At 41.9% G+C, this 22,083-nt stretch overlaps 1 protein-coding gene across 3 annotated transcripts in view; it reads right to left on the reverse strand.

The window, feature by feature from the left end:
- MAP3K15 (mitogen-activated protein kinase kinase kinase 15) overlaps positions 1-21,148 on the reverse strand; it is an 84,731-nt gene extending 63,583 nt beyond the window's left edge. For 2 of the 3 annotated variants that reach the window (XM_072994315.2, XM_020789177.3), the window contains exons 1-3: positions 20,743-21,148; positions 4,785-4,924; positions 3,429-3,452 (exon numbers count right to left, since the gene is read on the reverse strand). In XM_072994315.2, the coding sequence (XP_072850416.2) occupies positions 3,429-3,452; positions 4,785-4,924; positions 20,743-21,133 (555 nt within the window). In that variant the 5' untranslated portion in view covers positions 21,134-21,148. Of the gene's footprint in view, positions 1-3,428; positions 3,453-4,784; positions 4,925-19,429; positions 20,333-20,742 lie in introns of those variants that run through there. The other variant, XM_072994316.2, reaches the window with a different exon arrangement.
- Positions 21,149-22,083: the final 935 nt, after the last annotated feature.

Here is a 22,083-nt window from a genome sequence, read left to right on the forward strand (position 1 = left end):
TCCCAAGTTCCCGACTGTGGGGGCACCCACCCTTAGTACCTCCGTCTTGTCCGGGTTCAGCCTCAGCCCGTTCTCCTGCATCCATTGCAGTACGGTCCCCAGGCAGCACTGAAGGGACAGAACGGCTTCTCCTGCGGTAGGTGGAAAGGAGATGTAGAGCTGAGTATCATCGGCATACTGATGACACCGGGCTCCACACCCCCTGATGACCCCACCCAGCGGCCTCATATAGATGTTAAACAGCATTGGGGAGATGATCGACCCCTGTGGGACCCCACAATTGAGATTCCACGGGGCCGAGACGCTCTCCCCAAGCTGCACTCTCTGGGGGCGGTCCTCCAAGAAGGAACGGAGCCAGGCCAATGCGAGGCCACCAATTCCCAAGTCGGAGAGCCTCCCCAGGAGGATACTGTGGTCAATGGTATCAAAGGCCGCTGAGATGTCGAGGAGGACCAGCAGGGACACTTTGCCCCTGTCAGCCTCCCTCAGTAGGTCATCACACAGGGTGACCAATGCCGTTTCTGTGCCATGGCGCTGCCTGAAGCCCGACTGAAATGGATCCAGGGCATCTGTTTCATCCAGGTGCGCTTGAAGCTGATCGGCCACCACCCTCTCCACCACCTTACTTAGGAAAGAAACATTGGCGACGGGCCTATAATTGCCAATCTCGTCCGCCGCCAAACTTGGTTTCTTCCTGATGGGCCTAATGAGTGTCTCCTTGAGGGCTGATGGAAATCTGCCCTCAAGGAAAGACCCATTAATTATTACAGTGGCCCATTCCGTTGTTGTAGGCCTGGCTGCTTTGATTAGCCAGGCCGGACAGGGGTCCAAGGAGGAGGTGGTGGCACGACAGCGATCAAGCGCCCTGGCGACAGTGTCAGGCGTGACAGGCTGAAAGGAGTCAAAAATTGCCGGGCAAGATGGAGCGCTGGACATCTCAGCTCGACTAACTGTATTCAAAAAAGGAGACAGGTCCCGGCGAATCCGAATACCCCCACCTCTAAGCATCATATATTGGGCTGTAGTACTACATGAAGATGGGGGAGAATAGATTACTAATACAGTGTTAATAATACAGTGCTGTTAATGTAACATCAGTATTGCAGATGTGGAGAAAAGGAATGCTACAAGCACACAGACCCTCTGCAAGCAAGCACACAGACGCTTTACTTTTAGGGCCCAATCCACTTTCAAGAGTCCAAGACTGTAACAATCATCTCTAAAGAGCAATAGTAAAACACAGTGTGCTTGATTCATTTCCAGTTTGTTGTGAACTGATGAGTCATGGACTCCATTAAGCCTAAAGACACACTGTGGTGTTAAGTCAACCGAGTGCTATGCACTGAATAAGCAACAGATGCTTCCATTTGTTTCTGTGCAATGTGAAAAGAACAACACTTCCATCCTCTAGCGTAGGCGATCTGCACCTGAATCCCTGTAAGTACTTGCTACTAATAGAGCCGTCTGCAGAGCTCATAGGCTAGGCAAGAAACGCTCTTCAGACACCCTGAAAGGTTGATGCAGAAGAAGAGGCAAGCTCTTAAATCTAAACCAGAGAAGACTTCTAAATGTAGCCATCCTTCAAGTTTCATCTTCACCCTCCCAGGATTAAAACAGAAAAATGGAGTCAGTCAGCGTCCTACTGCCAAAGACACATGGAAAAAAGTATCCCCTCCATGTTTTTTGCTATTATTCCTTAGCAGTCTTTTCCACAGCTGCAGGCTCTTTAAGTTTCGTTTTTAAAAACCAATGGACACCACAATGTTCTCACAGATTTCAATTATCGAGACTGATTCAGATCATAAGTAAACAGAGCAAAGCAAAAATCTGGTGTAAATCAAGCTATGTTGAGCTTATTCACTTCATGTTTAATGGAAACATAAAAGATTTTATAATGTAATTATTATCATAAAAGTTATTATAATGTTTTATATTAAATGTGCTACAGTTACATCTTTCTCCTACACTATAAACATAGCAGACAAAATAGTTTTGTTGCTGGAAAACAGGGTTTGCTTAGGGAAAATATTTTCTTTGAAAGGGCATGTTCTGGGTCATAGTTATAGGTACAGTGGTACCCCTCTATTTGCAGGATCAGTATCCACTATTTCATTCATCCATGGTCTCAAAATATAAAAAATATTAAAAGAAAAATCCTAGGAATATATATTTCTAAAGATGAAGTTACAGAACTGTCCACTAGGAAGAAGCAAGAGACCATGATATGTATAATGTTCACTATAATCCACATTTTTCAGCATCCGTGGTGCAGCTTGGAACTGATCCTTCGTGGATACAGAGGTCCTGCTGTATTTCTTTCAGTCTTCACCTTTTAAACCAGAGCTGACTGGAATATTAAAAGTGGCACTTGTTCTGGCACTGTTGTGCCTAAAATTATTCTCACATATTATTCTTCTGGCTTAGTAGCTTTAGGACTTGAGTGTTCCAATAATCCACCCTTGCTGGAGTGGGCCAGGGAGAATCATCCACACCGGACTATATACAGTAGTTTTTATGCAGAATGTACAGAACGTGATATTTGGAATGTGCAGAATAGGATATTGTGCATTCCAGAAGGCCACAGCCATCAAGCCACGGTCCTTCCCATTATATCCCACTAGACTCATCTAGATAGGAGTGACAAGGATTTGGCTTTGGGACATTCCTTATGCAAACAACAGGCAAGATCCAACAGTGGATTTTAGCTAATTAATAGACAGAATAGCAGAATCCAGCACAATGAGGACGAAGGATCTCTTCTGCCCCAAGGCAGTTTCTTTCATGGCCCCAAAATCAGCTGTGAAGAAACCACCAAACCTGGGGTGTTTTCGTTTTGTTTTGTTTTGTTTGCGGGGGTGTCATGGAAGGCTGCAGGAGCAGGTGGGAGAAAAGCTGCATGGTTACTTTCAGTGGAATGTTGCATTTAACCTCTTCTGGTCCACTGCTCAGCTACAGTCCTTTCTGATCAGGGCACCTATCCTGCAAAAATGCAGCCCCAGAAAAGAATAAAGCATAAATTTGAAAAAATAATTTCAAAGAATAGTAGAATGTAATGTGCAACATGCAAAATTTGAATGGAAGGGTTAAATCTAACTTCTCTTAGTGTATTAATTGGAATATAAATATATCGTAAACACAGCCCTGCATTGCAAAATTTACAATCTTATTTTATATAGCTAGCGAGGCTATATATAGCTAGTTGCAAATAAGATTGTAAATTTTGCATACAGGACTGTGCTTACTATATATTTATATTCCAATTAATACACCAAGAGAAGTTAGATTTAACCCTTCCATTCAAATTTTGCATGTTGTACATTACATTCTACTATTTGAAATTATTTTTCCTCACAGATTTTCTTTGAAATGAACTATTCTGATGTTCTCTCCGCTCCCCACTTTTATAACACAGGCTCTTAAATACTTACTGTGTTTTTCTGAGATACCATGTCCTGAAAAAGAAAGGGAAAAATAAAAACTTCTATTAGGAGTATAACAAACCGGCTTGTCTCATTCTTGTAGTGCTGTCTTACTGAATGTTGGTAGTTCACTTCTGCAAGTAGTAACAATTGGCAGGGGCGCATATTGATTTCTCTGACATAGGTATGCATTGACCCACTGATTTTCTTTTTCATTTTTATTTAAACTAGAGAGAATGTTCAAAAAGAATCCTTAAAATATTTTGTTTTGGAAATCAGACTGCTTTCAAGCATGTCTGTTTTCCTCTGGACTGTGACCTGCAGTAGTTTGGTTAAAAGATTTTTTAAAAAACTTTATGGCAAAAGGATTCTAAAATCTTCTAGTATTTAAATTGCAATTAACTTGGGCATATTTCATTTTACTGTGCTGGAACCAGAAAACTGGTTTGGTTTCTGCTCACAAACCCGTTCATTCATTCATTCATTCAATATATTGTGAATTACCTTTCAGGGCTACATTTTCAGAAGCTTATATACAATTTTCTAAAAAAGCATACAGCTATATTACATATGACAAAGTACACCAGACACATGATACACCACTTTAGGATCATGCATCTTAACTGTACCGAAATTATCCCAGTAAATCAAATGAATAGCTCAGAGTTAGATTAAGCCAGGTACACAAAAACACTCTCAGGGAAAGGCAGCCTGGCAGAGATAAATGTTTATCTCTTACTTCTACCATTAATCCAGAACCTTTTCACAACCAAGCACCATTAATTCAGAAGAGAGTCCCATAATAAGTGTGTTAATTCCATCTCTCAGGCTTGCTGACCTACATAAAAGTCCTGCCAGGAGATCCTCCCTTTTTAAAAGAACACGTCTGGCTTTTTAAATCCCTCTCACCTTCCCCCAAAAAGGAACAGAAGTAGAAAATGGGGAGTTCTGTGCTGCTGTGCCACTGAATGTTGGTAGTTCACTTCTGCCATCAGTAGCCAATTAGGGCAGTGAAAGCTTCAAAAACAACTGATAAGGGTCTGTATTCATTTCCCTGGCAGAAGTGCACACTGACCTTCTTATATCATGTTATTTAGACCAGAGTGAATTATCTAAGTTAGCAGCCACCAATCATACGGAGGAACTGTAAATGTCAATTTCTTCTATTTATAAGAATCTTAAATCTTCTTTGAAAATGCTGTTGTGTTTTTGAATCACAGAATATAGTTCATAAGTACATAGATGTATATCTTCATTGAAAAGCATGAGAATAATTACATGGTGAGCAGTTAAGTAATGTTACTCATAACAACATGTGATCAACGCAGTATTTTTAAAATAGCTAAGGGAAAGATGAAGCCATACTTTCAGTGACTGAGCAGTATCAGGATCAGTATCATGGTAGAGTATAACATTGTTGGCCATATCAAAGCTTTCCCGGACTCCAAGATGATAAAACAGCGAGGGCTGTCTGGAGATATCACTCATATCCACTACTGCAACATCTGTAATAAGAAAATGAGATACAGTTAGTAGGAACTTCCCTTCCAAAACTATATTTCTTTGTTTAGTAACATGAACAGTCGTTTACAAGCAAAAACTACACACAAAACCACAGGAAAGGAATAAAAACAGCTCTAAAATTTAGAAGTGGCCACAGACAGTTCCTAGAAGAGATTTTTGATCCCTCGCCCTCAGCATGGATAGGTAAGGGAGCCTCAATATTTGCTACTCAAAAATAATTAATACATTTAATGGATCAGGACTTCTTGCCCCAGTAAGAGGTATCCTGGTGTTACTTGTCTCCTGCCTTCTTCTTCCACAGTATCCTCCTCGTGTCACCGCCATCTTCATATTGTTTATAACAGAAAAATCTTTTTTGCTTTCAAATATTGTAGGAAAGCATTTCAATTAGCAACACAGAAATCTCTTCCTGTATCCACAGTGTTCTGCAACAATAAACCGGTTTGTTTTATCATGTTAACACTTTTTTAGGGAACAATGTGTGGCGTTTGCCAGTCACACATCCACTTACATTCACACATGTGTACACGCTTACTGGCCAGAATCTCATGGTGTTTGTATAAGGTTTGCATAACTTGATGTGGGTATTTGTGGTTCACTGAGCAAGTGCTGGAATATGTCCCAATCACATGCCTGGCCACACGTTTGAGTGCACAATCAAGACGTGCACCAGCACATCTTCAATTAGGCACAATGAGCAAGTTGCACAAAGCTTATGCAAACACCAACAGGATTCTGGCCACAGTGTCTACCATGAAAAATGGTGTGCACACGGAGTCTCTTTTCCATAATAGCACTCTTCCATGTAACATGTGCATTTTACAAAACACCTAGAAATCTTTGTAAGCAGAGAAGCGATAGGCCTTAGAATTTGCCAGTGCAACTTTTAAGATTAACAGGTCAAGATGTCGACAGCTGAAGCCCTGGCAGATTTCACATTGTTAATCAACAAGGAAAAGTTCCAGTAAATTGCCTCCCAGTGCTAAAGGTTGTCCACAGTTCAATGGGCCAAGAAAACCTTCTACTTTTCTGCCAGCAAACTTTAGTTTTGAAATTCATTTCTGGAAGGAAGCCTGTAGCACAGTAGAAGGAAACAACTCTATTATTTATTTACAATTCAGTGATAACAGTTAAAATATTAGTAATGCCTCAGTGATTGTGCCTCAGATAAAAACTAGCAGTATGGCAGGTGAAAGATGTGTAGCCATCTGGAAAATACTCAGAACAACCAATAACTATTATTCACAGTATTTCTAAACAACTCTATACAGAGTTTCTACAAAAATGTAGACAGCCAAGAGTACTGTGGTGAAATGTTGTAAATCAAACACTTTAATCATGGAAGCCATTTATTTATTTATTTATTTATTTATTTATTTATTTATTTATTTATTTATTTATTTATTTATTTATACCCCGCCTTTCTCCTTAAAAGGCCTCAAGATGGCTTAACAACAATTAAAAGACAATATTTAAAAGCTAAAAACAGTGAGTATCCAAATATTTAAAAAGAAATTAAATATTATATTACAAATGGTCGATAAAATTAATACTAAAAACACATTTAAAAACTATAGAGCACAACAATCCATTAAAAAAAAAAACACTCTCAGGTTGCCAGTCACTTAAGGGAAAGCTTGGCTGAAGAGAAAGGTCACAGCCTGCTTGTGGAAGGACTGCAAACAAGGGGCCAGCCTCCTGTAGGAGGGAGTTCCAAAGTCTGGAAGCAGCGACAGAGAAGGCTCTCTCTCCTGCGTCCCCATCAGATGCACCTGTGAGGGTGGTGAGACTGAAAGAAAGGGCTCCCCTGAGGATTTTAATTCCTGAACAGTTTACCCATCCTTCAGAAATATTCCCTAACAAAGCACTACCTTTTGGAACAACTATTTACTGTCTCTGTCAATGATAGCTTCAGAACTCTCATTTAGATATCACATATTATCACACATTAAGATGTCACACTGCCACTCAGATCTGTCTCTGCCATGATGTCAGAAGGCAGATTCTGAATGAGGGTATTACATCCTATCCTCACTCTGAATGGGCAAAGATTTCCTCTCCTGTACACGCCTCCTCACTCCACCCCATCCCCAAAACAAAAGGGAAGTGCTTTATATAGGGAGTAAGAACATTATATGTTATATGTTAACATTAATGTAAGTTATATGTTAACATTATACGTGCTCACTCTTTCAATGTAATCCTAGTGGCAAGCCAGGCTGAAATATTTTTCAGAGGATTTATGCTTGTGCTTATTCAAGCTTTGGAAACACAGCCATGAAATCAAAATCACTTTTCCTGATGACAGCATTTATACAATGTGTTCACAGTTAGGCCCTCGGGTACAATAAAACATAGTTGATGACCCATATACTGTTTATAGAAACAAGTTTCTTTTCCTTTTGACCTTGTAATTCATTATTAAATAAACATAATCTCACTCATCAAATACATCTTCATATGACGTGATATGAAAGGGCTGATTAAAAAACATTCGTCTCTAATTATTGAGAGAGGGCATCATTCAAGGAGCAGAGAAGATTTCACGGCCAACCCTTATCTCTCTTTTCCATCTTCCATCTTCCATCTAAATGGAGGAGGCTGTTTCTAGGCACATTTCAAAGTTCTCATTAGGACTTACGAATCCCTGGGTGGAATTGGATCCAGGCTAGAGATGGGCATGAAACAAACCATGAAGAGCCTCCCCACCCCCCACCCCCCAATCAGGCAATTTTATTGTTTGTTTTGGGGCAATTCAGGGAAGTGCACCTGCCCAGAATGAAGTGAAAAGCCAGTCTATTATCGGCCTTGGCAATTCATACACTTTCTTTTTGGCGCATCCTCCCTGGCCAGACAGCCTGGTACCACTCAACCAATTCCCTAGGCAACACTGGGGTGGACCTAGAGGAAACTGTGTGTAGGATTGATTGTCAGGTCAGCCAGCCAACCACAGTGCTCCAAGTCCACTCTTTGAGAGTCGTTGGTTATAGGAGCCACATCTTAGGCAGCCTGGTTTAACTTGTAGCAGATTGTGTGAGAAGAAGACGCTTAGCTAACTAGTCTGTCATTGTGTCATGTGAAATAGATAATTTAAGGATGGTCTGAAGAACTTTGAAGAAATTGCTTGTACAGTGGTGCCCCGCATGACGACGACCCCACATGATGACGAAATAACTTGACGATGACTTTTTGCAATCACTATTGCAATCGCAAAATGATGGTTCCCACAAGGTTTTTTCACTTTATGTTGATTAGGTCCCTGCACTGCGAATCGTTTGTTCGCAAAATGTTTTTTCAAGCTCCGCAAAATGGCTTTCCTCCCTTCGCAAAATAGCTGTGTTCCGGACAGAAGATTCGGAAGACAGTGATTTTAAACAGCTGATCAGCAGTTCTCTATGGGCGATCTTCGCTGGACAATGAGGTATTTCCCCATTGGAACGCATTAACCGGTTTTCAATGCATTCCAATTGGGTTGTGGGTTTTTTGCATGACGACGATTTCGCTATATAGCGATTTTGACAGAACGGATTATCATCATCATGCGGGGCACCACTGTAGTAGTAATTTTACTTTCTGAAACAACTCTCCCGGCTGGAAAGGTGAATGTAGCAATCACCCTGCCTATGCACATGTATGAGTGTATCGGCATTCACCAATAAGAGTTGTTGGGAAGCAGAGCCAGTGGAACATAAAGGGAGGGGTGAAGCAGAGAGAACGAGCAGCTAGTCAGTGGGGAGTTGAAAAGCAGTTAAGAGTGTGGCACTTAGAGAGAGTTACGTGTGGAATAAGTTATTATGAAACTACTGAAAGCTTTAACGTCTTTTTGTAATCTACTTAAGTGAAACTCAAGATTTTAACTGTATCCAATAAACCTGGTTTTGTTAAACGTTACATGCAGTATGGACCTCAGTCTTTCCAAATAAATAATGTTGACAGAGATCAACTGATGGCAGCATAAATAAGAACGTGGTGTGGGCCTTAGATTAGTGAAATGATCCAGGGACACACAAGGGGCATATCACAGTGAGCATGTGTACAGAGAGGTTTTTTTACCTCCTTCCTGATCATCCTATTTATTTATTTATTTATTTATTTTTTATTTATTTTTGGACTTATATACCGCCCCATAGTGCTACAAGCACTCTCTGGGCGGTTTACAATTTCATTATACAGGCTACACATTGCCCCCCCAGCAAGCTGGGTACTCATTTTACCGACCTCGGAAGGATGGAAGGCTGAGTCAACCTTGAGCCGGCTACCTGGGATTTGAACCCCAGGTCGTGAGCACAGTTTTAGCTGCAGTACAGCGTTTTAACCACTGCGCCACGAGGCTCTAATTTATTTATTTATTTATTTATTTATTTATTTATTTATTTATTTATTTATTTATTTATTTATTTATTTATTTATTTATTTATTTATTTATACCCCGCCCATCTGGTCTTCCAACCACTCTGGGCGGCTAGCCCAGCCTGTTTGTCATCCCAGGCAAAGCTCTTTATTTTGCTCTTCCATCTTCTTCCAATGTCTGTTCCCTCCCCAGTCTACCTCATGATGAGTACTTAATTTTCCCCAAGCCAGCTGCTAAAAAGCATTTTCCTGGTGGACCTGCTTTGGGGGACTATAACTCAGATGTCCCAAATTCAGTCTTTGCCAAACCTGACGAATGGGCAGGAGAATCAGCTGAAGTCTCTCTGTGTGCTTGGCATCACTAACTCACATGGGGGGTTTGTTCTACCAACCCCAGAAGCCCCAAACTGCACAAACCATGAAACGGTCCATTTCATTGGAAAGTTCATGAAAGTTCGTCAATAGCAATAAACCAGGAACCATCATGAATTGCTGTTTTCTCTGATCATGCCCATCTCTACTCCAGGCTATCTGAAAGCCCATACCCTCCCATATAGCTAAAGTGGCATGTTCTCCTTTAAGGAAGATGGTCCTCCATTTGAAGAGCTGTCCTCCTTTTGGGTGAGGCATGCTCTCCTCTTTGGCTACATGTAAGTGGCCACCCTACCCTTCAGTGAGCTTCCCTGGCCAAGCAGGGAAAGTAAAGGCTTTGATTGGGAAATGAATCTAATTAGCCCTCCATCATTCTTTGATGAAAACAATTTGGGTGTGTGTGTGTGTCATTTTGTAAGAAAAGAAACAAACCACACACTGATATAACTACTAATGCATGACATGAAGGATATAGCCTGGTATGGCAATTCTGTATGAATTTCAGATGTGAGGTCAGTTCCAGAAGTAGACATCCTGAAAAGCACGTTCAGACCATTTAACTGAAATAACTGGTTGCTGCCTAGCCAGATATTTCTACACAACTATAGTGACCTCTACTTATTTTCTTTCTACATATATTGCATTCATTTTCAGTAAGATGCGGAAACTACAAAGCACAGGGCATATTAGAAAGTTATTAAATACGATGCTTTATTTATTTATTTACAGTATTTATTTATTTATTTATTTATTTATTTATTTATTTATTTATATCTCATCTTCTTCCCAATGTTTTGTTCCAAGACAGCTACATAGTCACAATCTTGTATAATATGGTGAGCTATAGTGTATTTCTGCTTCAATTACAGTAATAATATCTAATTATGATGACTCCATATATTAATTTAAATTAGCATGAAAATTTTAATGCAAAATGTCATCTCTCTCTCTCTCTCTCTCTCTCTCTCTCTCTCTCTCTCTCTTTGAAGAATGTCCATATTTTGGTGTCCTTCATGTCCTTTTTGGTGATATCTATCCTACGACAAGCCCACCCGGGATTTAAAATTTGCTGGAGAGGACCTTCTCACCCTCCCATCACTTCAGCGACCCATTTGACAGGAACTTGGGAGAAGGCCTTGCTGGCCACACCGAGGCTCAGGAATTCCTGATCTAAGAGAGGGTGTTCCCCCTCCCTGCTATCTTACTGAGAACAGACAAATTTTTAACTCCATCAAGCCTTTAGAAATCAAGTACCTCAAGCTATAAGATTTTACTTAATGTGCTGACTCTTTTTTTAAAACATTGTTAGTATTTTAAATCAAATGTTTTAGTGTTTTAATTTTAACTGCAATACAGTATTATAATAAATTCAATCATATTTTATTCTTGTTAATTCTGGTGCATTTTAATTTTCTGATTTTTTAAACAGTTTTATAAACTGCCTTGATTCCAATTCTGGGGGGAAAGTGACATATAAATACAACACCAGACAGACAGACATACAGACATACAGATATACAAACAACACTAGCATATAACCTGAGATGGAATTCAGGGATCAAGGTTAGCAGAGATCTCAAACTCAGAACCTAGAAAGGTACTGCCATCTGGAGAAAACAATAGGTGTCTAAATAGTCCAGTGATCTGATTCAGTGGGATCGTACAATGTGGGATGAGACCACATCCTCTACTAGAAAGAAGCAACAGCAGTACTTCATTCCCTGCACTTCAGTGCTTTAAGTAATGAAAACTCCAGGGATCAAATATTATATTGGCCCTTGTTTCCTGGAGGCTTCTGGTGTTTTGTTGATACCATGGTTTATTTACACATACCATACATACAAATTGAGTGTAGCGACTCACAACATTAAGATCCCAGGAGATACAGCTCCCTCCACAATGTTTCTAACAGGGACACCATGACACTTAATTCTTGCACAGAGCAACTCGACTCTATTTGTATTTTGTATTCACTTCAAGAACTCCAAAGTTTGTCCCTTTTTCTCCTGCTTAGAAACAAACCAGGTTCTCCATCCTTCCCCTAGTCTAAGCATGTGGAATAACAATGAAACATCTCCACCCATGCCCTATACTTTTGGGGGGGTCTTTTAATGCCCATTGTGGAACTAGCAACCAAGGGTAAAGGCAGTGGGGTATAAAAGTGGCATCCACATTCTGGATAACTCAGTGACTTAGGTACCTGGCTGTGGAGTCAGAGGTTGAGAGGTCGATTCCCCACTATGTCTCCTTGACAGGAGCTGATCCATAAGGCCCCTTCTAGCTCTGCAGTTCGAAGATTATTATTTACCTTACCAGATTCATGACTCAGACCAAAAATCCTGTTCACAGGACTTCTATAAACAGGACATAAAGACAAAAACATTCTCCTATATCCCCTCTTAGTACCTGTAGGACATAATTCAGTCTACTCTACGTAAGTCCATTTAAGCTCTAATTTTAAATACTGTATAAATAAAGTATGGACTCTTGCCACTGCTCCTGAAACTAGAGGTTGCACTGATTATTGTTATGCAGGGCTAAGTTAAAATACCTCTGCTATTTTATTACCTGCAAATTAGAGCAATATCTATTCTTCTGAAGAATATATATACGCTGATGAAAACTGACATTCTCTCAGCTGTTAGTGGTACCATTTAAAACCATAAAGATTGAAGATGTGAAAAATTAAAAACAAAATAAAATCAACACAATGTAAAAGTAAAAAAACGAAGACCACCTGAGGCAAAATATTGATACAGAAGAGCAAAATGCTAATTAACTATGAATGTATGTACATAAGAGTACGTATTATGCAAAATGTCATAACTGAATCACAGCTGTTCCTAACATAGCTTTCATTAGAACTAGACATTTCAGTTAAACAAAACGGGATGCCCATGGTGACTTAACCATATAGATATTTTTTCTGCAAAGTTAAGCTGAGGTAACATGAAGTAATAAGCATAGTCAAACATGGCTTCTCCTAAATATATAACAAAGTATTATGTTACAGCTGTACCCAAACACTACATCTATCATCATTCTCCTGGAACACATATCACCAGCTAAAAATAGCAATGCTATTTATTTCCTGTCTTTAAGTAACCAATTTATTGTGTTCATTTTCAAAAGCATTTGTTCCAATTACTATATAACTATATAATTAAAACATATTTTAACACTCATTAATTTTGCTCACCTACATTCACTTTGCTTAGATTTTGTAGAGAATACAGAACTGCTCCACTAAAATGGATAGAAGTTTTTGCCATTAATGTCACTGGAACAAGGACTGTATGCAAGAAAAATGTTAAGAGACTGGGGAAAAAATGATACATAAGGCTATTGTGTAACAGATTACAATTGGTTTGGCAAAACACTTTAAATATAGAAAAATCTACTTGAGTATCTTTGCTGGCATTTTTAAAGCTGCTGATGAAGAAGAGTCTCTGTCAAGGACCATTCCCAAGATCTATCAGTCCTCAAGATTTTGACTTAACTATTGCTCCTTTAAGGTTTTAACTAGCCTTTGGCAAAACTGCACCAAATCCCAATTTGTCATTTAATCTTGTTATTGTTGTTTAGTTGTTTAGTCATGTCTGACTCTTCATGACCCCATGGACCAGAGCATGCCAGGCCCTCCTGTCTTCCACTGCCTTCCGGAGTTGGGTCAAATTCATGTTGGTAGCTTCGATGACACTGTCCACGTGGTGGCGCTACGGGCTAAACTGCAGAAGCCTGTGCTGCAGGGTCAGAAGACCAGCAGTCGTAAGATCGAATCCACGCGACGGAGTGAGCTCCCGTCGCTTTGTCCCAGCTCCTCACCAACCTAGCAGTTCGAAAGCATGTAAATGCGAGTAGAGAAATAGGTACCACCTCGGTGGAAAGGTAAAAACAGCATTCCCTAGTCATGCTGGCCACATGACAGTGGAAACTGTCTTCGGACAAGCGCTGGCTCTACGGCTTGAAAATGGGATGAGCACCACCCCCTAGAGTCGGACACGACTGGACAAAAAAATGTCCTGGGGAACCTTTACTGTCCAACCATCTCGTCCTCTGTCATCCCCTTCTCCTCTTGCCTTCACACTTTCCTAACATTATCATCTTGTTATACAGACAACTAAACAAATGTTTTAAAATGCATTCTTTCCATCTTTCTCTCCACCCATCCAACCTGGCCTATTCCTCTAACACTGCTCAAAGCAAACTGGCAAAGTAAACTAACCAAACAACATTCTACGTTCGGAACAGAACTGGCACTTTCTCCACTTCATGACACTGAAAATTATTCCTGCTAGCAACCAACAGTGTCATTCTGCAAACAGAAATGACACTGCAGATACACAGGCATGCAGGTCTGAGTATATGGAGGAAGGGGAAACCCAATGCAGTCTCCCCTTGCGCAACCCACTGTGTAACCAGCTGCAGATCTGCTTGCACAACCTGTCATATTTTGTTTCAAAAGTGCATTAAAATATGATCTCTCATCTACAATGGGAAGTAGTCCAGCCCACCTAATGATGTTGTGTATGTAGTTCAGGTTAGGTTTCTTATGCAGAAACATATTGCCTGCAGACAATAATTCTCTGGCCAGCATCCATGTGTGAGAGATAATGTTGAGTAGGTGGATGAGCTAACTGGAAGTCTGCATCCATACATTACTGGGGGGAAAGTACAAGAAAAGTCCAAACATATTTCTCCGCATCATATACTGTACAGAAATTCCACTCAAATTTTTAATAATGAAGATGCAAAGGGCTGTAATTCAGAGGTAGAGCTCATTATTTGCATACAAAACATTGCCCAGTGCAATCCCTGGTGCCTCCAGATACAGCTGGTTAAACTTAAAACCCTGGCCAGCTGCTAGGGACTGTAAATACTACTGAGCTAAATTGACTTTATTTGTCACTCTTTGATATCTGCAATCCCTCACACTTCAAGCCTTTTTCATACCAGGTTCTAACATGTATCATTTTAGAATACCTTCATATTTGGGGTGGCTTTTCCAGTTCCCCAAGCACAGAATCTGGCACCAGACTTGTTACCTGGTATCTATACATTAATATGGGCAATTAAAGATACAGTGGTGCCTCGCAAGACAAATGCCTTGCTGGACGAAAAACCCGCAAGACAAACGGTTTTTGCAATCGCTGTGGTGCCTCGCAAGACGGCTGCTTGTATGGCCGTGCCTTGCAAGATGATTTTTTCCGCAAGACTGATGCCTCGCAAGATGAAAATAATTCATTTGTCTTGTAAGGTTCCCATGCAAGATGAAAATAATTCATTTGTCTTGTGAGGTTCCCATGCAAGATGAAAATAATTCATTTGTCTTGTGAGGTTCCCATAGGAATGCATTGCAATGCATTCCTATGGGAAACCGATTTATGCAAGATGAAATTTTTGCAAGACGGCGCTACTTGCGGAACGAATTACTTTCCTTGCAAGGTACATTAAGAGAAAGTACTGTACAACAGTCTATCTTCTGCAGATGTAATGCATTATTTAAATATTTCCATGTATGCAATAGCACTAGAAAGAAAGTTTAAATAACATGCCAGCAAGTCAATTTTGACTTATGGCGATCCTTTTCAGGGGTTTCCAAGTAGAAGAGTAGTCATAAGTGGTTTACCATTCCCTTCTTCTTGGGCTGCCTTGGGATTGTGCTGCTTGCCCAAGGCCATATAGGCTGACTCTACTTTCAGGAGGCATAGTAAGGAATAAAATTCCCAGGTTCTGGCTCCACAGCCGAACACCTAAACCACTGAGCTATCCAGCCAGCTAAAAAAAGATTACAAAAGAAAGCAAAATCCATAAAAGTTGACATTTTGTAGCAATTGTCAGTGAACACAGCTACTTAAATTGCTTCAAATGTAATGTACATCAAGGCATGAAAACACATCAAGGATCTGGATCAAAGAAACTATTATCACTTCAAATTAGATAAGTTGTAATACAAAAGTAATTAAAATTCTGGCCTGTCTTGCCTATAATTGTAATATGTTTGTACCACAAAATGTTTTTCTTTCTTGTTGTATCACTGGCACCACATTAAAAAAAATACCCCTAACCTCTTTCTCATGTGCTTTCATTCTTTCTTTGAATGGGACAGTCCTGTGAGATTATGAATACTTTGCACAGGAGTGACTCTGCAGGGCAATTTATTGCTCTACTTGGATTTTTGGCTAAATTTCTTTCAAGGTCAAGATATCAGTTACTATAAGTGTGTAAAAATACACAAAACGAGAGAATCTTTTAACAGATTAAACTGGGCAAAATATTGAGCTTCCCTCCAATTGTGGATCTGACAGATGTCCTGAAAACAGGAGTAGTTTTTCAGTTTGGTTTACCATTGCACATTAGCATCGGTGATGACCCCCTCTTTTCCTTTCTCACGCCTTTCTAGATTTGCATACCATCCTTTGCAGGTTTATTGAGCTGTCTTTCTGATTGCATCCAATGAAGCCTGTGTTACATACAGCACTGATGTTACCTGTCTGTCATGGGTTTGGAGGGAAAGTTCCATCCTATGGGGAGTGGAAGGCGGGACATCAGGAGGAGGGGCTGTACTGTATATATATGTGGAGTTTGTGTGGAGAAGTTAGGAGAGCTGAAGGAGAGCTGAGAGAAGAAGCTGGTGTGGGAGTCTGTGTGTCAGACAGGGTACTACTGTGTGTCAGTCAGTACCAACCTGATAGGTTCAGGTGTCTGTATGGTTAGCCAGAACTGATAGGTTCAGGGTCTGTGCTTTATTTAAAGGTGTTCTGTGTGAACCAAACTGGTGTATGTATGATTGAGACCAAGCCACGTTACTGTACCTTATTCACTTGATCATTTTATTTTCCCTGTGTGTTATTTAAATAAACCTTATTCTTTTGTTTGTTAAAAATCCATTCCTGGTCTGTGTGACTCCTTACAGGGAATGGTTGGTGGCAGCTTAGTTAAACTGTGACATATCCCGGTAGGTCTGGGGTTGTCACAGCCTGCACACAGGTATGTGTACAATGCAGGAATGTGGTTCAATCAAAATCCTAAAATGAACGGATTTGGACAGATCTGTGAGATGCCTGAATACGTTCAGGGCTTTTCAGAAGCGGACCAAATCTGAAAATTCAGCAGTCCTTTAAATTTAAAGGGACACTGAGGAATAGGTAGCATGTCTCCCAAAACTGGTATATCTATCCCAAAGCTCTCAAAGTAAGAGGAAAAAAAACTATGTCAGGGAGGATGATTAACTTTGTAACAGGTACCTCCAGCTTCTAATTATAGTAAAGGACTTTACAAAAGGGACCTGCAATCCCATTGATTTGGAGGGTGTTCATGCAACATACAGTATTACAAAAGATTTCAATGTACAGTATCTGCCACTGCATGATTCACACTCATTATCCACCATGACCTCTTCCACTTTTGCCTTTTATACCAAATCTCTCTCTCTCCTCAAGTTTCTAGACACCTTCATTAGATATACTATTTTTGTACAACATTTGAAGAAGAAAAAAGGGTGTGTGTGAATCAGTCCCCATTCCGGAAATAAGCTCAAGTTTTCTCCCCAAACTCTGCATCAATCCTTTTTACATTTTACAGGATTATTAGCCATTTCTATCCATACATTTTTTTTTCATGGCCATCATGCAAAAAATTCTAAAAGAAGAAATGCATTCCTTTTTGGAAGTCCCTCCATCGTAAAGACTGCTCTTCTAAGAAAACATCTGCTGTTGTTCTTTTGTAGCTTGGCGGACCTGATCTACATTTCATCCCGTTCTGTTTCGAATTTAGAGAGTTACTGCAAGTTTTTTTAAAAATAAATTTTTAACAGCACAGCATATAGCACAAAGATCCTACCACTGTTCCCCTGAAAGGCAGAAGGTAAAATTCCCCCAAAGTGACTACTGAGCTTGAACATTTTCTCCAGTTCTGACAAATCGGGGTGGGGTGGGGGGCGAAGAGTGAATGAATTTGTTCATTCCCAGTGGTAGTCAAAGCAACGTATGGATATTTGGATTTCTGAATCAAGGTTTGAATGTGAATCTTAGCCAAACTGGACAGCCTCCCAAGATGAATTGCTTGTTCAGGGACCCAAGCAGACCACTGAAGGTGGGTTTAAACCTAATTCTAAACTCTTATAGTCAACATTATGCTGGTTCATAGGACCGCAGCCACTGTTACACAGGTATGATAGTGATGCACAGCACTGTGAACCCATCAGCACTGGGGTGATGCAGCAAATGCTCCAGCATAGTAGACCTCCTATTTACTTCTGAGTAAAACATGTACAGGATTGCACTACAAAGGTTTATTGATTTTGATGTCTTTACATATGAAAACAGGAAACATTTGTTTTAATGCCCCCTTAAACATGCAAGCAGATCTTTAATTTAAACCTCACATACTGCACTTCAACTGCACCAAATAAAGCTTATTTCATCTACCCTCATTATCCAGCTTATTTCTGTGCTTTTGGACAAACCTGAGATCAAGTCTAAAAGTTACTACATTTCTGAAATGACAGCAACTGAGTAGGTCTAATTTTTGTACCTTCTTCTCAATTTAATGTGAAGCTTGTTTCCATATCTTACTCTCAGCTCTGAAAGATCAATTTTTTTAAAAAAATAAACACCTGAAAGATACATAAAAAAATCAACACCTTCGCATGTTTTCAGAATGTGCACACCCAACTGCACCAGTGCCAAGTTCTACATGAATGGAAAATTACTTCCAGATTAGTTTTTTTTTTTACTGTGAACTCATTCTGCCTCAATCATTCAGTTTTACTAGGGAGAGGCCAGTGTTGAGGTCTCTCATTTGTAACCCTACCCTATTTTCTCACAGTTTCTTCTGTCTCATAGCCTAGAAACACCATACTTGAGAGAGAGAAATTAATACCTTGTCTTGTTGCTGCTAAGCTGCTCTAAGAGGTGGCTCGACAGCTCAATGAGCTGGGTACTTCACTGAGGAACCAAAGGTTGGGAGTTCAGTTCCCCACTGTGTCCCCCAAGAGAAGAGCCACTCTTGTGTACGGTAGTCTCAGACAAGTTACAATATCTAAGAAAACCCCCAGAGGAATGGAGTATAAACTAGAAAAACCTGGAAAGGTCACTGTAAATTAGAATTGAGTTGATAGCATGCAGTTACTAATTATGCAGAGTAGAGAAATGGCAGTAAGGGAAATTTTTCCGCTTACCCCATTGCTTAGGAACAAGCACTGTTTTGACCCTCAGATATTCCTCTTGTTCCTTTGTACAACCTCTCCTGCTGGATGCTAGGAATCATCATGACTCTACTGTCAGCAGCTCTAAATGATGTTGCATTGCATGCAAACCAGTCTCAAAAGGTTTCAGCTTATGAGTCCTTAACCTTTCTGTATTTCTTTGCATATTTATTTTACTGTAAATGATCCATTGTAACAATCTTTACTTTTAATTTCTCCTTAGATGACCCAAACATTCTACCCTTCTATATGTTTTATCAGTTTTTAAATCTTTATTCATTTTCTTCAGTACTTCTTCACTGGTCACACCTTGATCTAAGAACTTCTTAACATCCTATGATAGATCCATGTTCCAAATGATTCTACTTTTTAAACAACTGCCTGAATTAAAAGTCCCTATTTCCTTTCCTCCCAGTATTCATTTCAAGTTTTGGTTGCATATTTGCATTCTTCACCCTAAGGAAGACACTCTGCTCTAGGCCATCTCTGTTCTGACTTTTATTGTATGGCTATGATCTCACTGATCATTTAAGTAAATCACAAGTAAGGTACTTACATTTAATCATCAGCATCTTTGAACTGCAGAGCAGGAAGGGACCTTATGGATCATAGAGCCCAGCCCTTGTCAAAGAGGCACAGTGAAAATCAAACTCTCAACTTTTGGCTCGGCAACAGCTGTGCTATGCTTGCTTTTCACTGATTGCCTGCAGATACTGATGGACTACAAATCCCATCAGCCCTTGTCTGTTGACTGGGCAACTAGTTATGACTGATAGGAATTGCACTCCAACACTATCTGGAGGGCTACATCACATATCTATGGTCTAATATTTATTTTAGACCCTAGAAAGTTCTTATTTTGCATAAAGAAAGAGAAGCAGGGGTAGAAGATTAGGAGGGAAAACCAGCTAATTAAATGGGCTCATGTGCACATATAAAATGCCACTTCTCCATTGCAAGCAGTCCCCTCCCAATAAGCAAGCTTTGAGCATATCATAGGCTGCAATCCCACACCTATTGCTTTCTCGGGGGTTAAGTCCTACTGAATTCTGTGAGATTCACTTCAGAGCAAACATCTATCAGGCTGCATTGTTATACATGGAGAAAAACTTCTGTGGCATCTTATAAATTTTGTTGTGGCATAAGCTTTCGTGAACACCGTCTGTGGCAAAAGATGCACAAAATGCCACTCCGGTTGGCAGGGCACCTCCCAACCTGTACAGAGTCGACAAAAATTATGATCTAATAAAAAGTGTTGATCCACAAAACGTCCAAGACACTTTGTCTTTACTGCAGCTGTTAAACATGTTCATGGTTGAGACCTGAGTAGACCTGATTTGCACATGCTGTTTACAACAGCTGCATGGATAAGATAAGAAGTGGGCTGACATCCTTCTGAAAGCTCTGTAGAAGAAACATTTCAGATGTAACCTATCCCTTGTGTTGCCATGCCAAAAACCTGCAGGCACTGAAAAAAACCCTTTTCTTCACAGGCATCTGTAAGAAGAAGCTTCTCTCAGTTTCAAGGGGCAGGGAGTTCCACGGGGTCAAGAAAAGCTCCCGTCCCCCAGTGGTCAGATAATCCCATTGAGGTTAGAAGTCAGGGCTATCAGAATGGGGAAGTAGAGAGCAGAAAATAAGTCATGTCCTAGTTCAGCCAACAGGCACGGGCTCGTCCTAGTCAAGGTCTCTCCAAGCAGCCACCTCGTTATCCGCCTGTTATCGCACACTCTGGAGGAGTGCGGAAAGGGCGGGGGGAGGTGTCGGATCTCGAACGGCTCCCCCCGCTCAGCCGCACCTGCAACAAAACTTCCGGCAGCTCGGGCCCTTGTTTATAGTCCCCTCCGTCCCAACAAGCCCGCTACTCACCGGCGTCGTAAAAGGCGTCCAGCACGGCCGTCTCGCCAAAGTCCAACTCGCCAAAGTTGACGGTGGTGAGCTGGGCTCCTTCGGCCTCGCAAGCGCGCACCAGGCACAGCAGGGCCCCGGCCTCAGGGCTCCGCGCCCCGGCGCCGCCTTTGGGGGTGTCGTTGAGCACGTAGACGGCCCGCAGCGAGCGCTGGCGCAAGACGGGGCCACTGCCGGCCTCCCCACCGCCCCCGGCCGCCCCACTTGCAGCCGCCTCAGAGCCTGCCGGCGCCTCGGCAGCGCCGTTCAGGACGCCGAGGTGCTCGGAGTCCCCCGCCGCTCCTTCTTGCCCGCCGGCGGCCGGCACGGTCGGGCTGTTAGTGGCGCCGGCGCCGCTCCCGGGGTGCTCCATAAGGGGTGCTCCCCCGCGGCAAAAGCAAGGACAAGGACGGGGGGGGGGGAGAGGAGGTTCTGCTTCCTCCTTCTGCGGGGCAGTCTCTGTGGAGAGAGAGCGCCGCTCGCCTCAGAGCCCGCAGCTCATCCCCAGCGGTATCAGGAGAGTTGGGCAAAACCCACAAACTTCCCCAGCGCCCCGCCTGACGCCACCGGCCAAAAGTAAAGGGAAAGCTGCGCGCGGTGGGAGGGGGGCGGCCGGAGAGGAGCGGCGGCGGCGACGCCTAGGTGGCGGCTTTCTCCGACCGCCGCCGGGGCTCGTTTCCAGTTCAAGGCTGAACTCCGGAAAGCTCCCGCCGAGCCCTTGTAGCGCTTGGCGGAGAAGCCCTCTCCTCTGGCCGATGCCTGCCCGAACACGCCGCCACGACCCTTTGCTCTTCAGCGTCTCCTCACCACTCCGCTGCTCCCGCCAACAGCAACGCCTGTCTGTGGGTGAGCCTTATGTGGTGCTTATAAAAGGCCAGCCGGAATGCGAGGTGCTCGAAAGGTCCAGAGGGGGAGAGCCCTCGGGCCGAGCCTCCAAAGTCCCACCCCTTTCAGGATGACCTGGGTTGTCCACAGCGTGGTTTCTCCAGTCCGAAAGGCGCTGTGTCCGAGGAGCGAAAGACCAGGGGCTGGTCCAAGATATTAGCCTGCTTGGGGATAGAGCTGCAAACGGAGTCCCGCCCCGGTCCAGGCGCATGGGAATACCCACGGGCAGCCAGATTGTTTCTGTACCTAAAACAGAAAGTCCCACAGCCAGCGCTTCCCGCTCCTGGATAGACCAAAAGAGCGAAACACCCATTTCAGTCAGGCTTTCTGGGCTGGCTATGGGTGCAGATGGCTTCGGTCACCTTGGCCAGTGGCTTGTGCTGGGAATTGGAGGGTGACCCTCTGGGTTCTGCTGGACTTCTCAATGTCTTTCAAGAG

Source organism: Pogona vitticeps, chromosome 3, assembly GCF_051106095.1.
Source record: "Pogona vitticeps strain Pit_001003342236 chromosome 3, PviZW2.1, whole genome shotgun sequence".
In the NCBI taxonomy this organism is placed as follows: domain Eukaryota; kingdom Metazoa; phylum Chordata; class Lepidosauria; order Squamata; family Agamidae; genus Pogona; species Pogona vitticeps.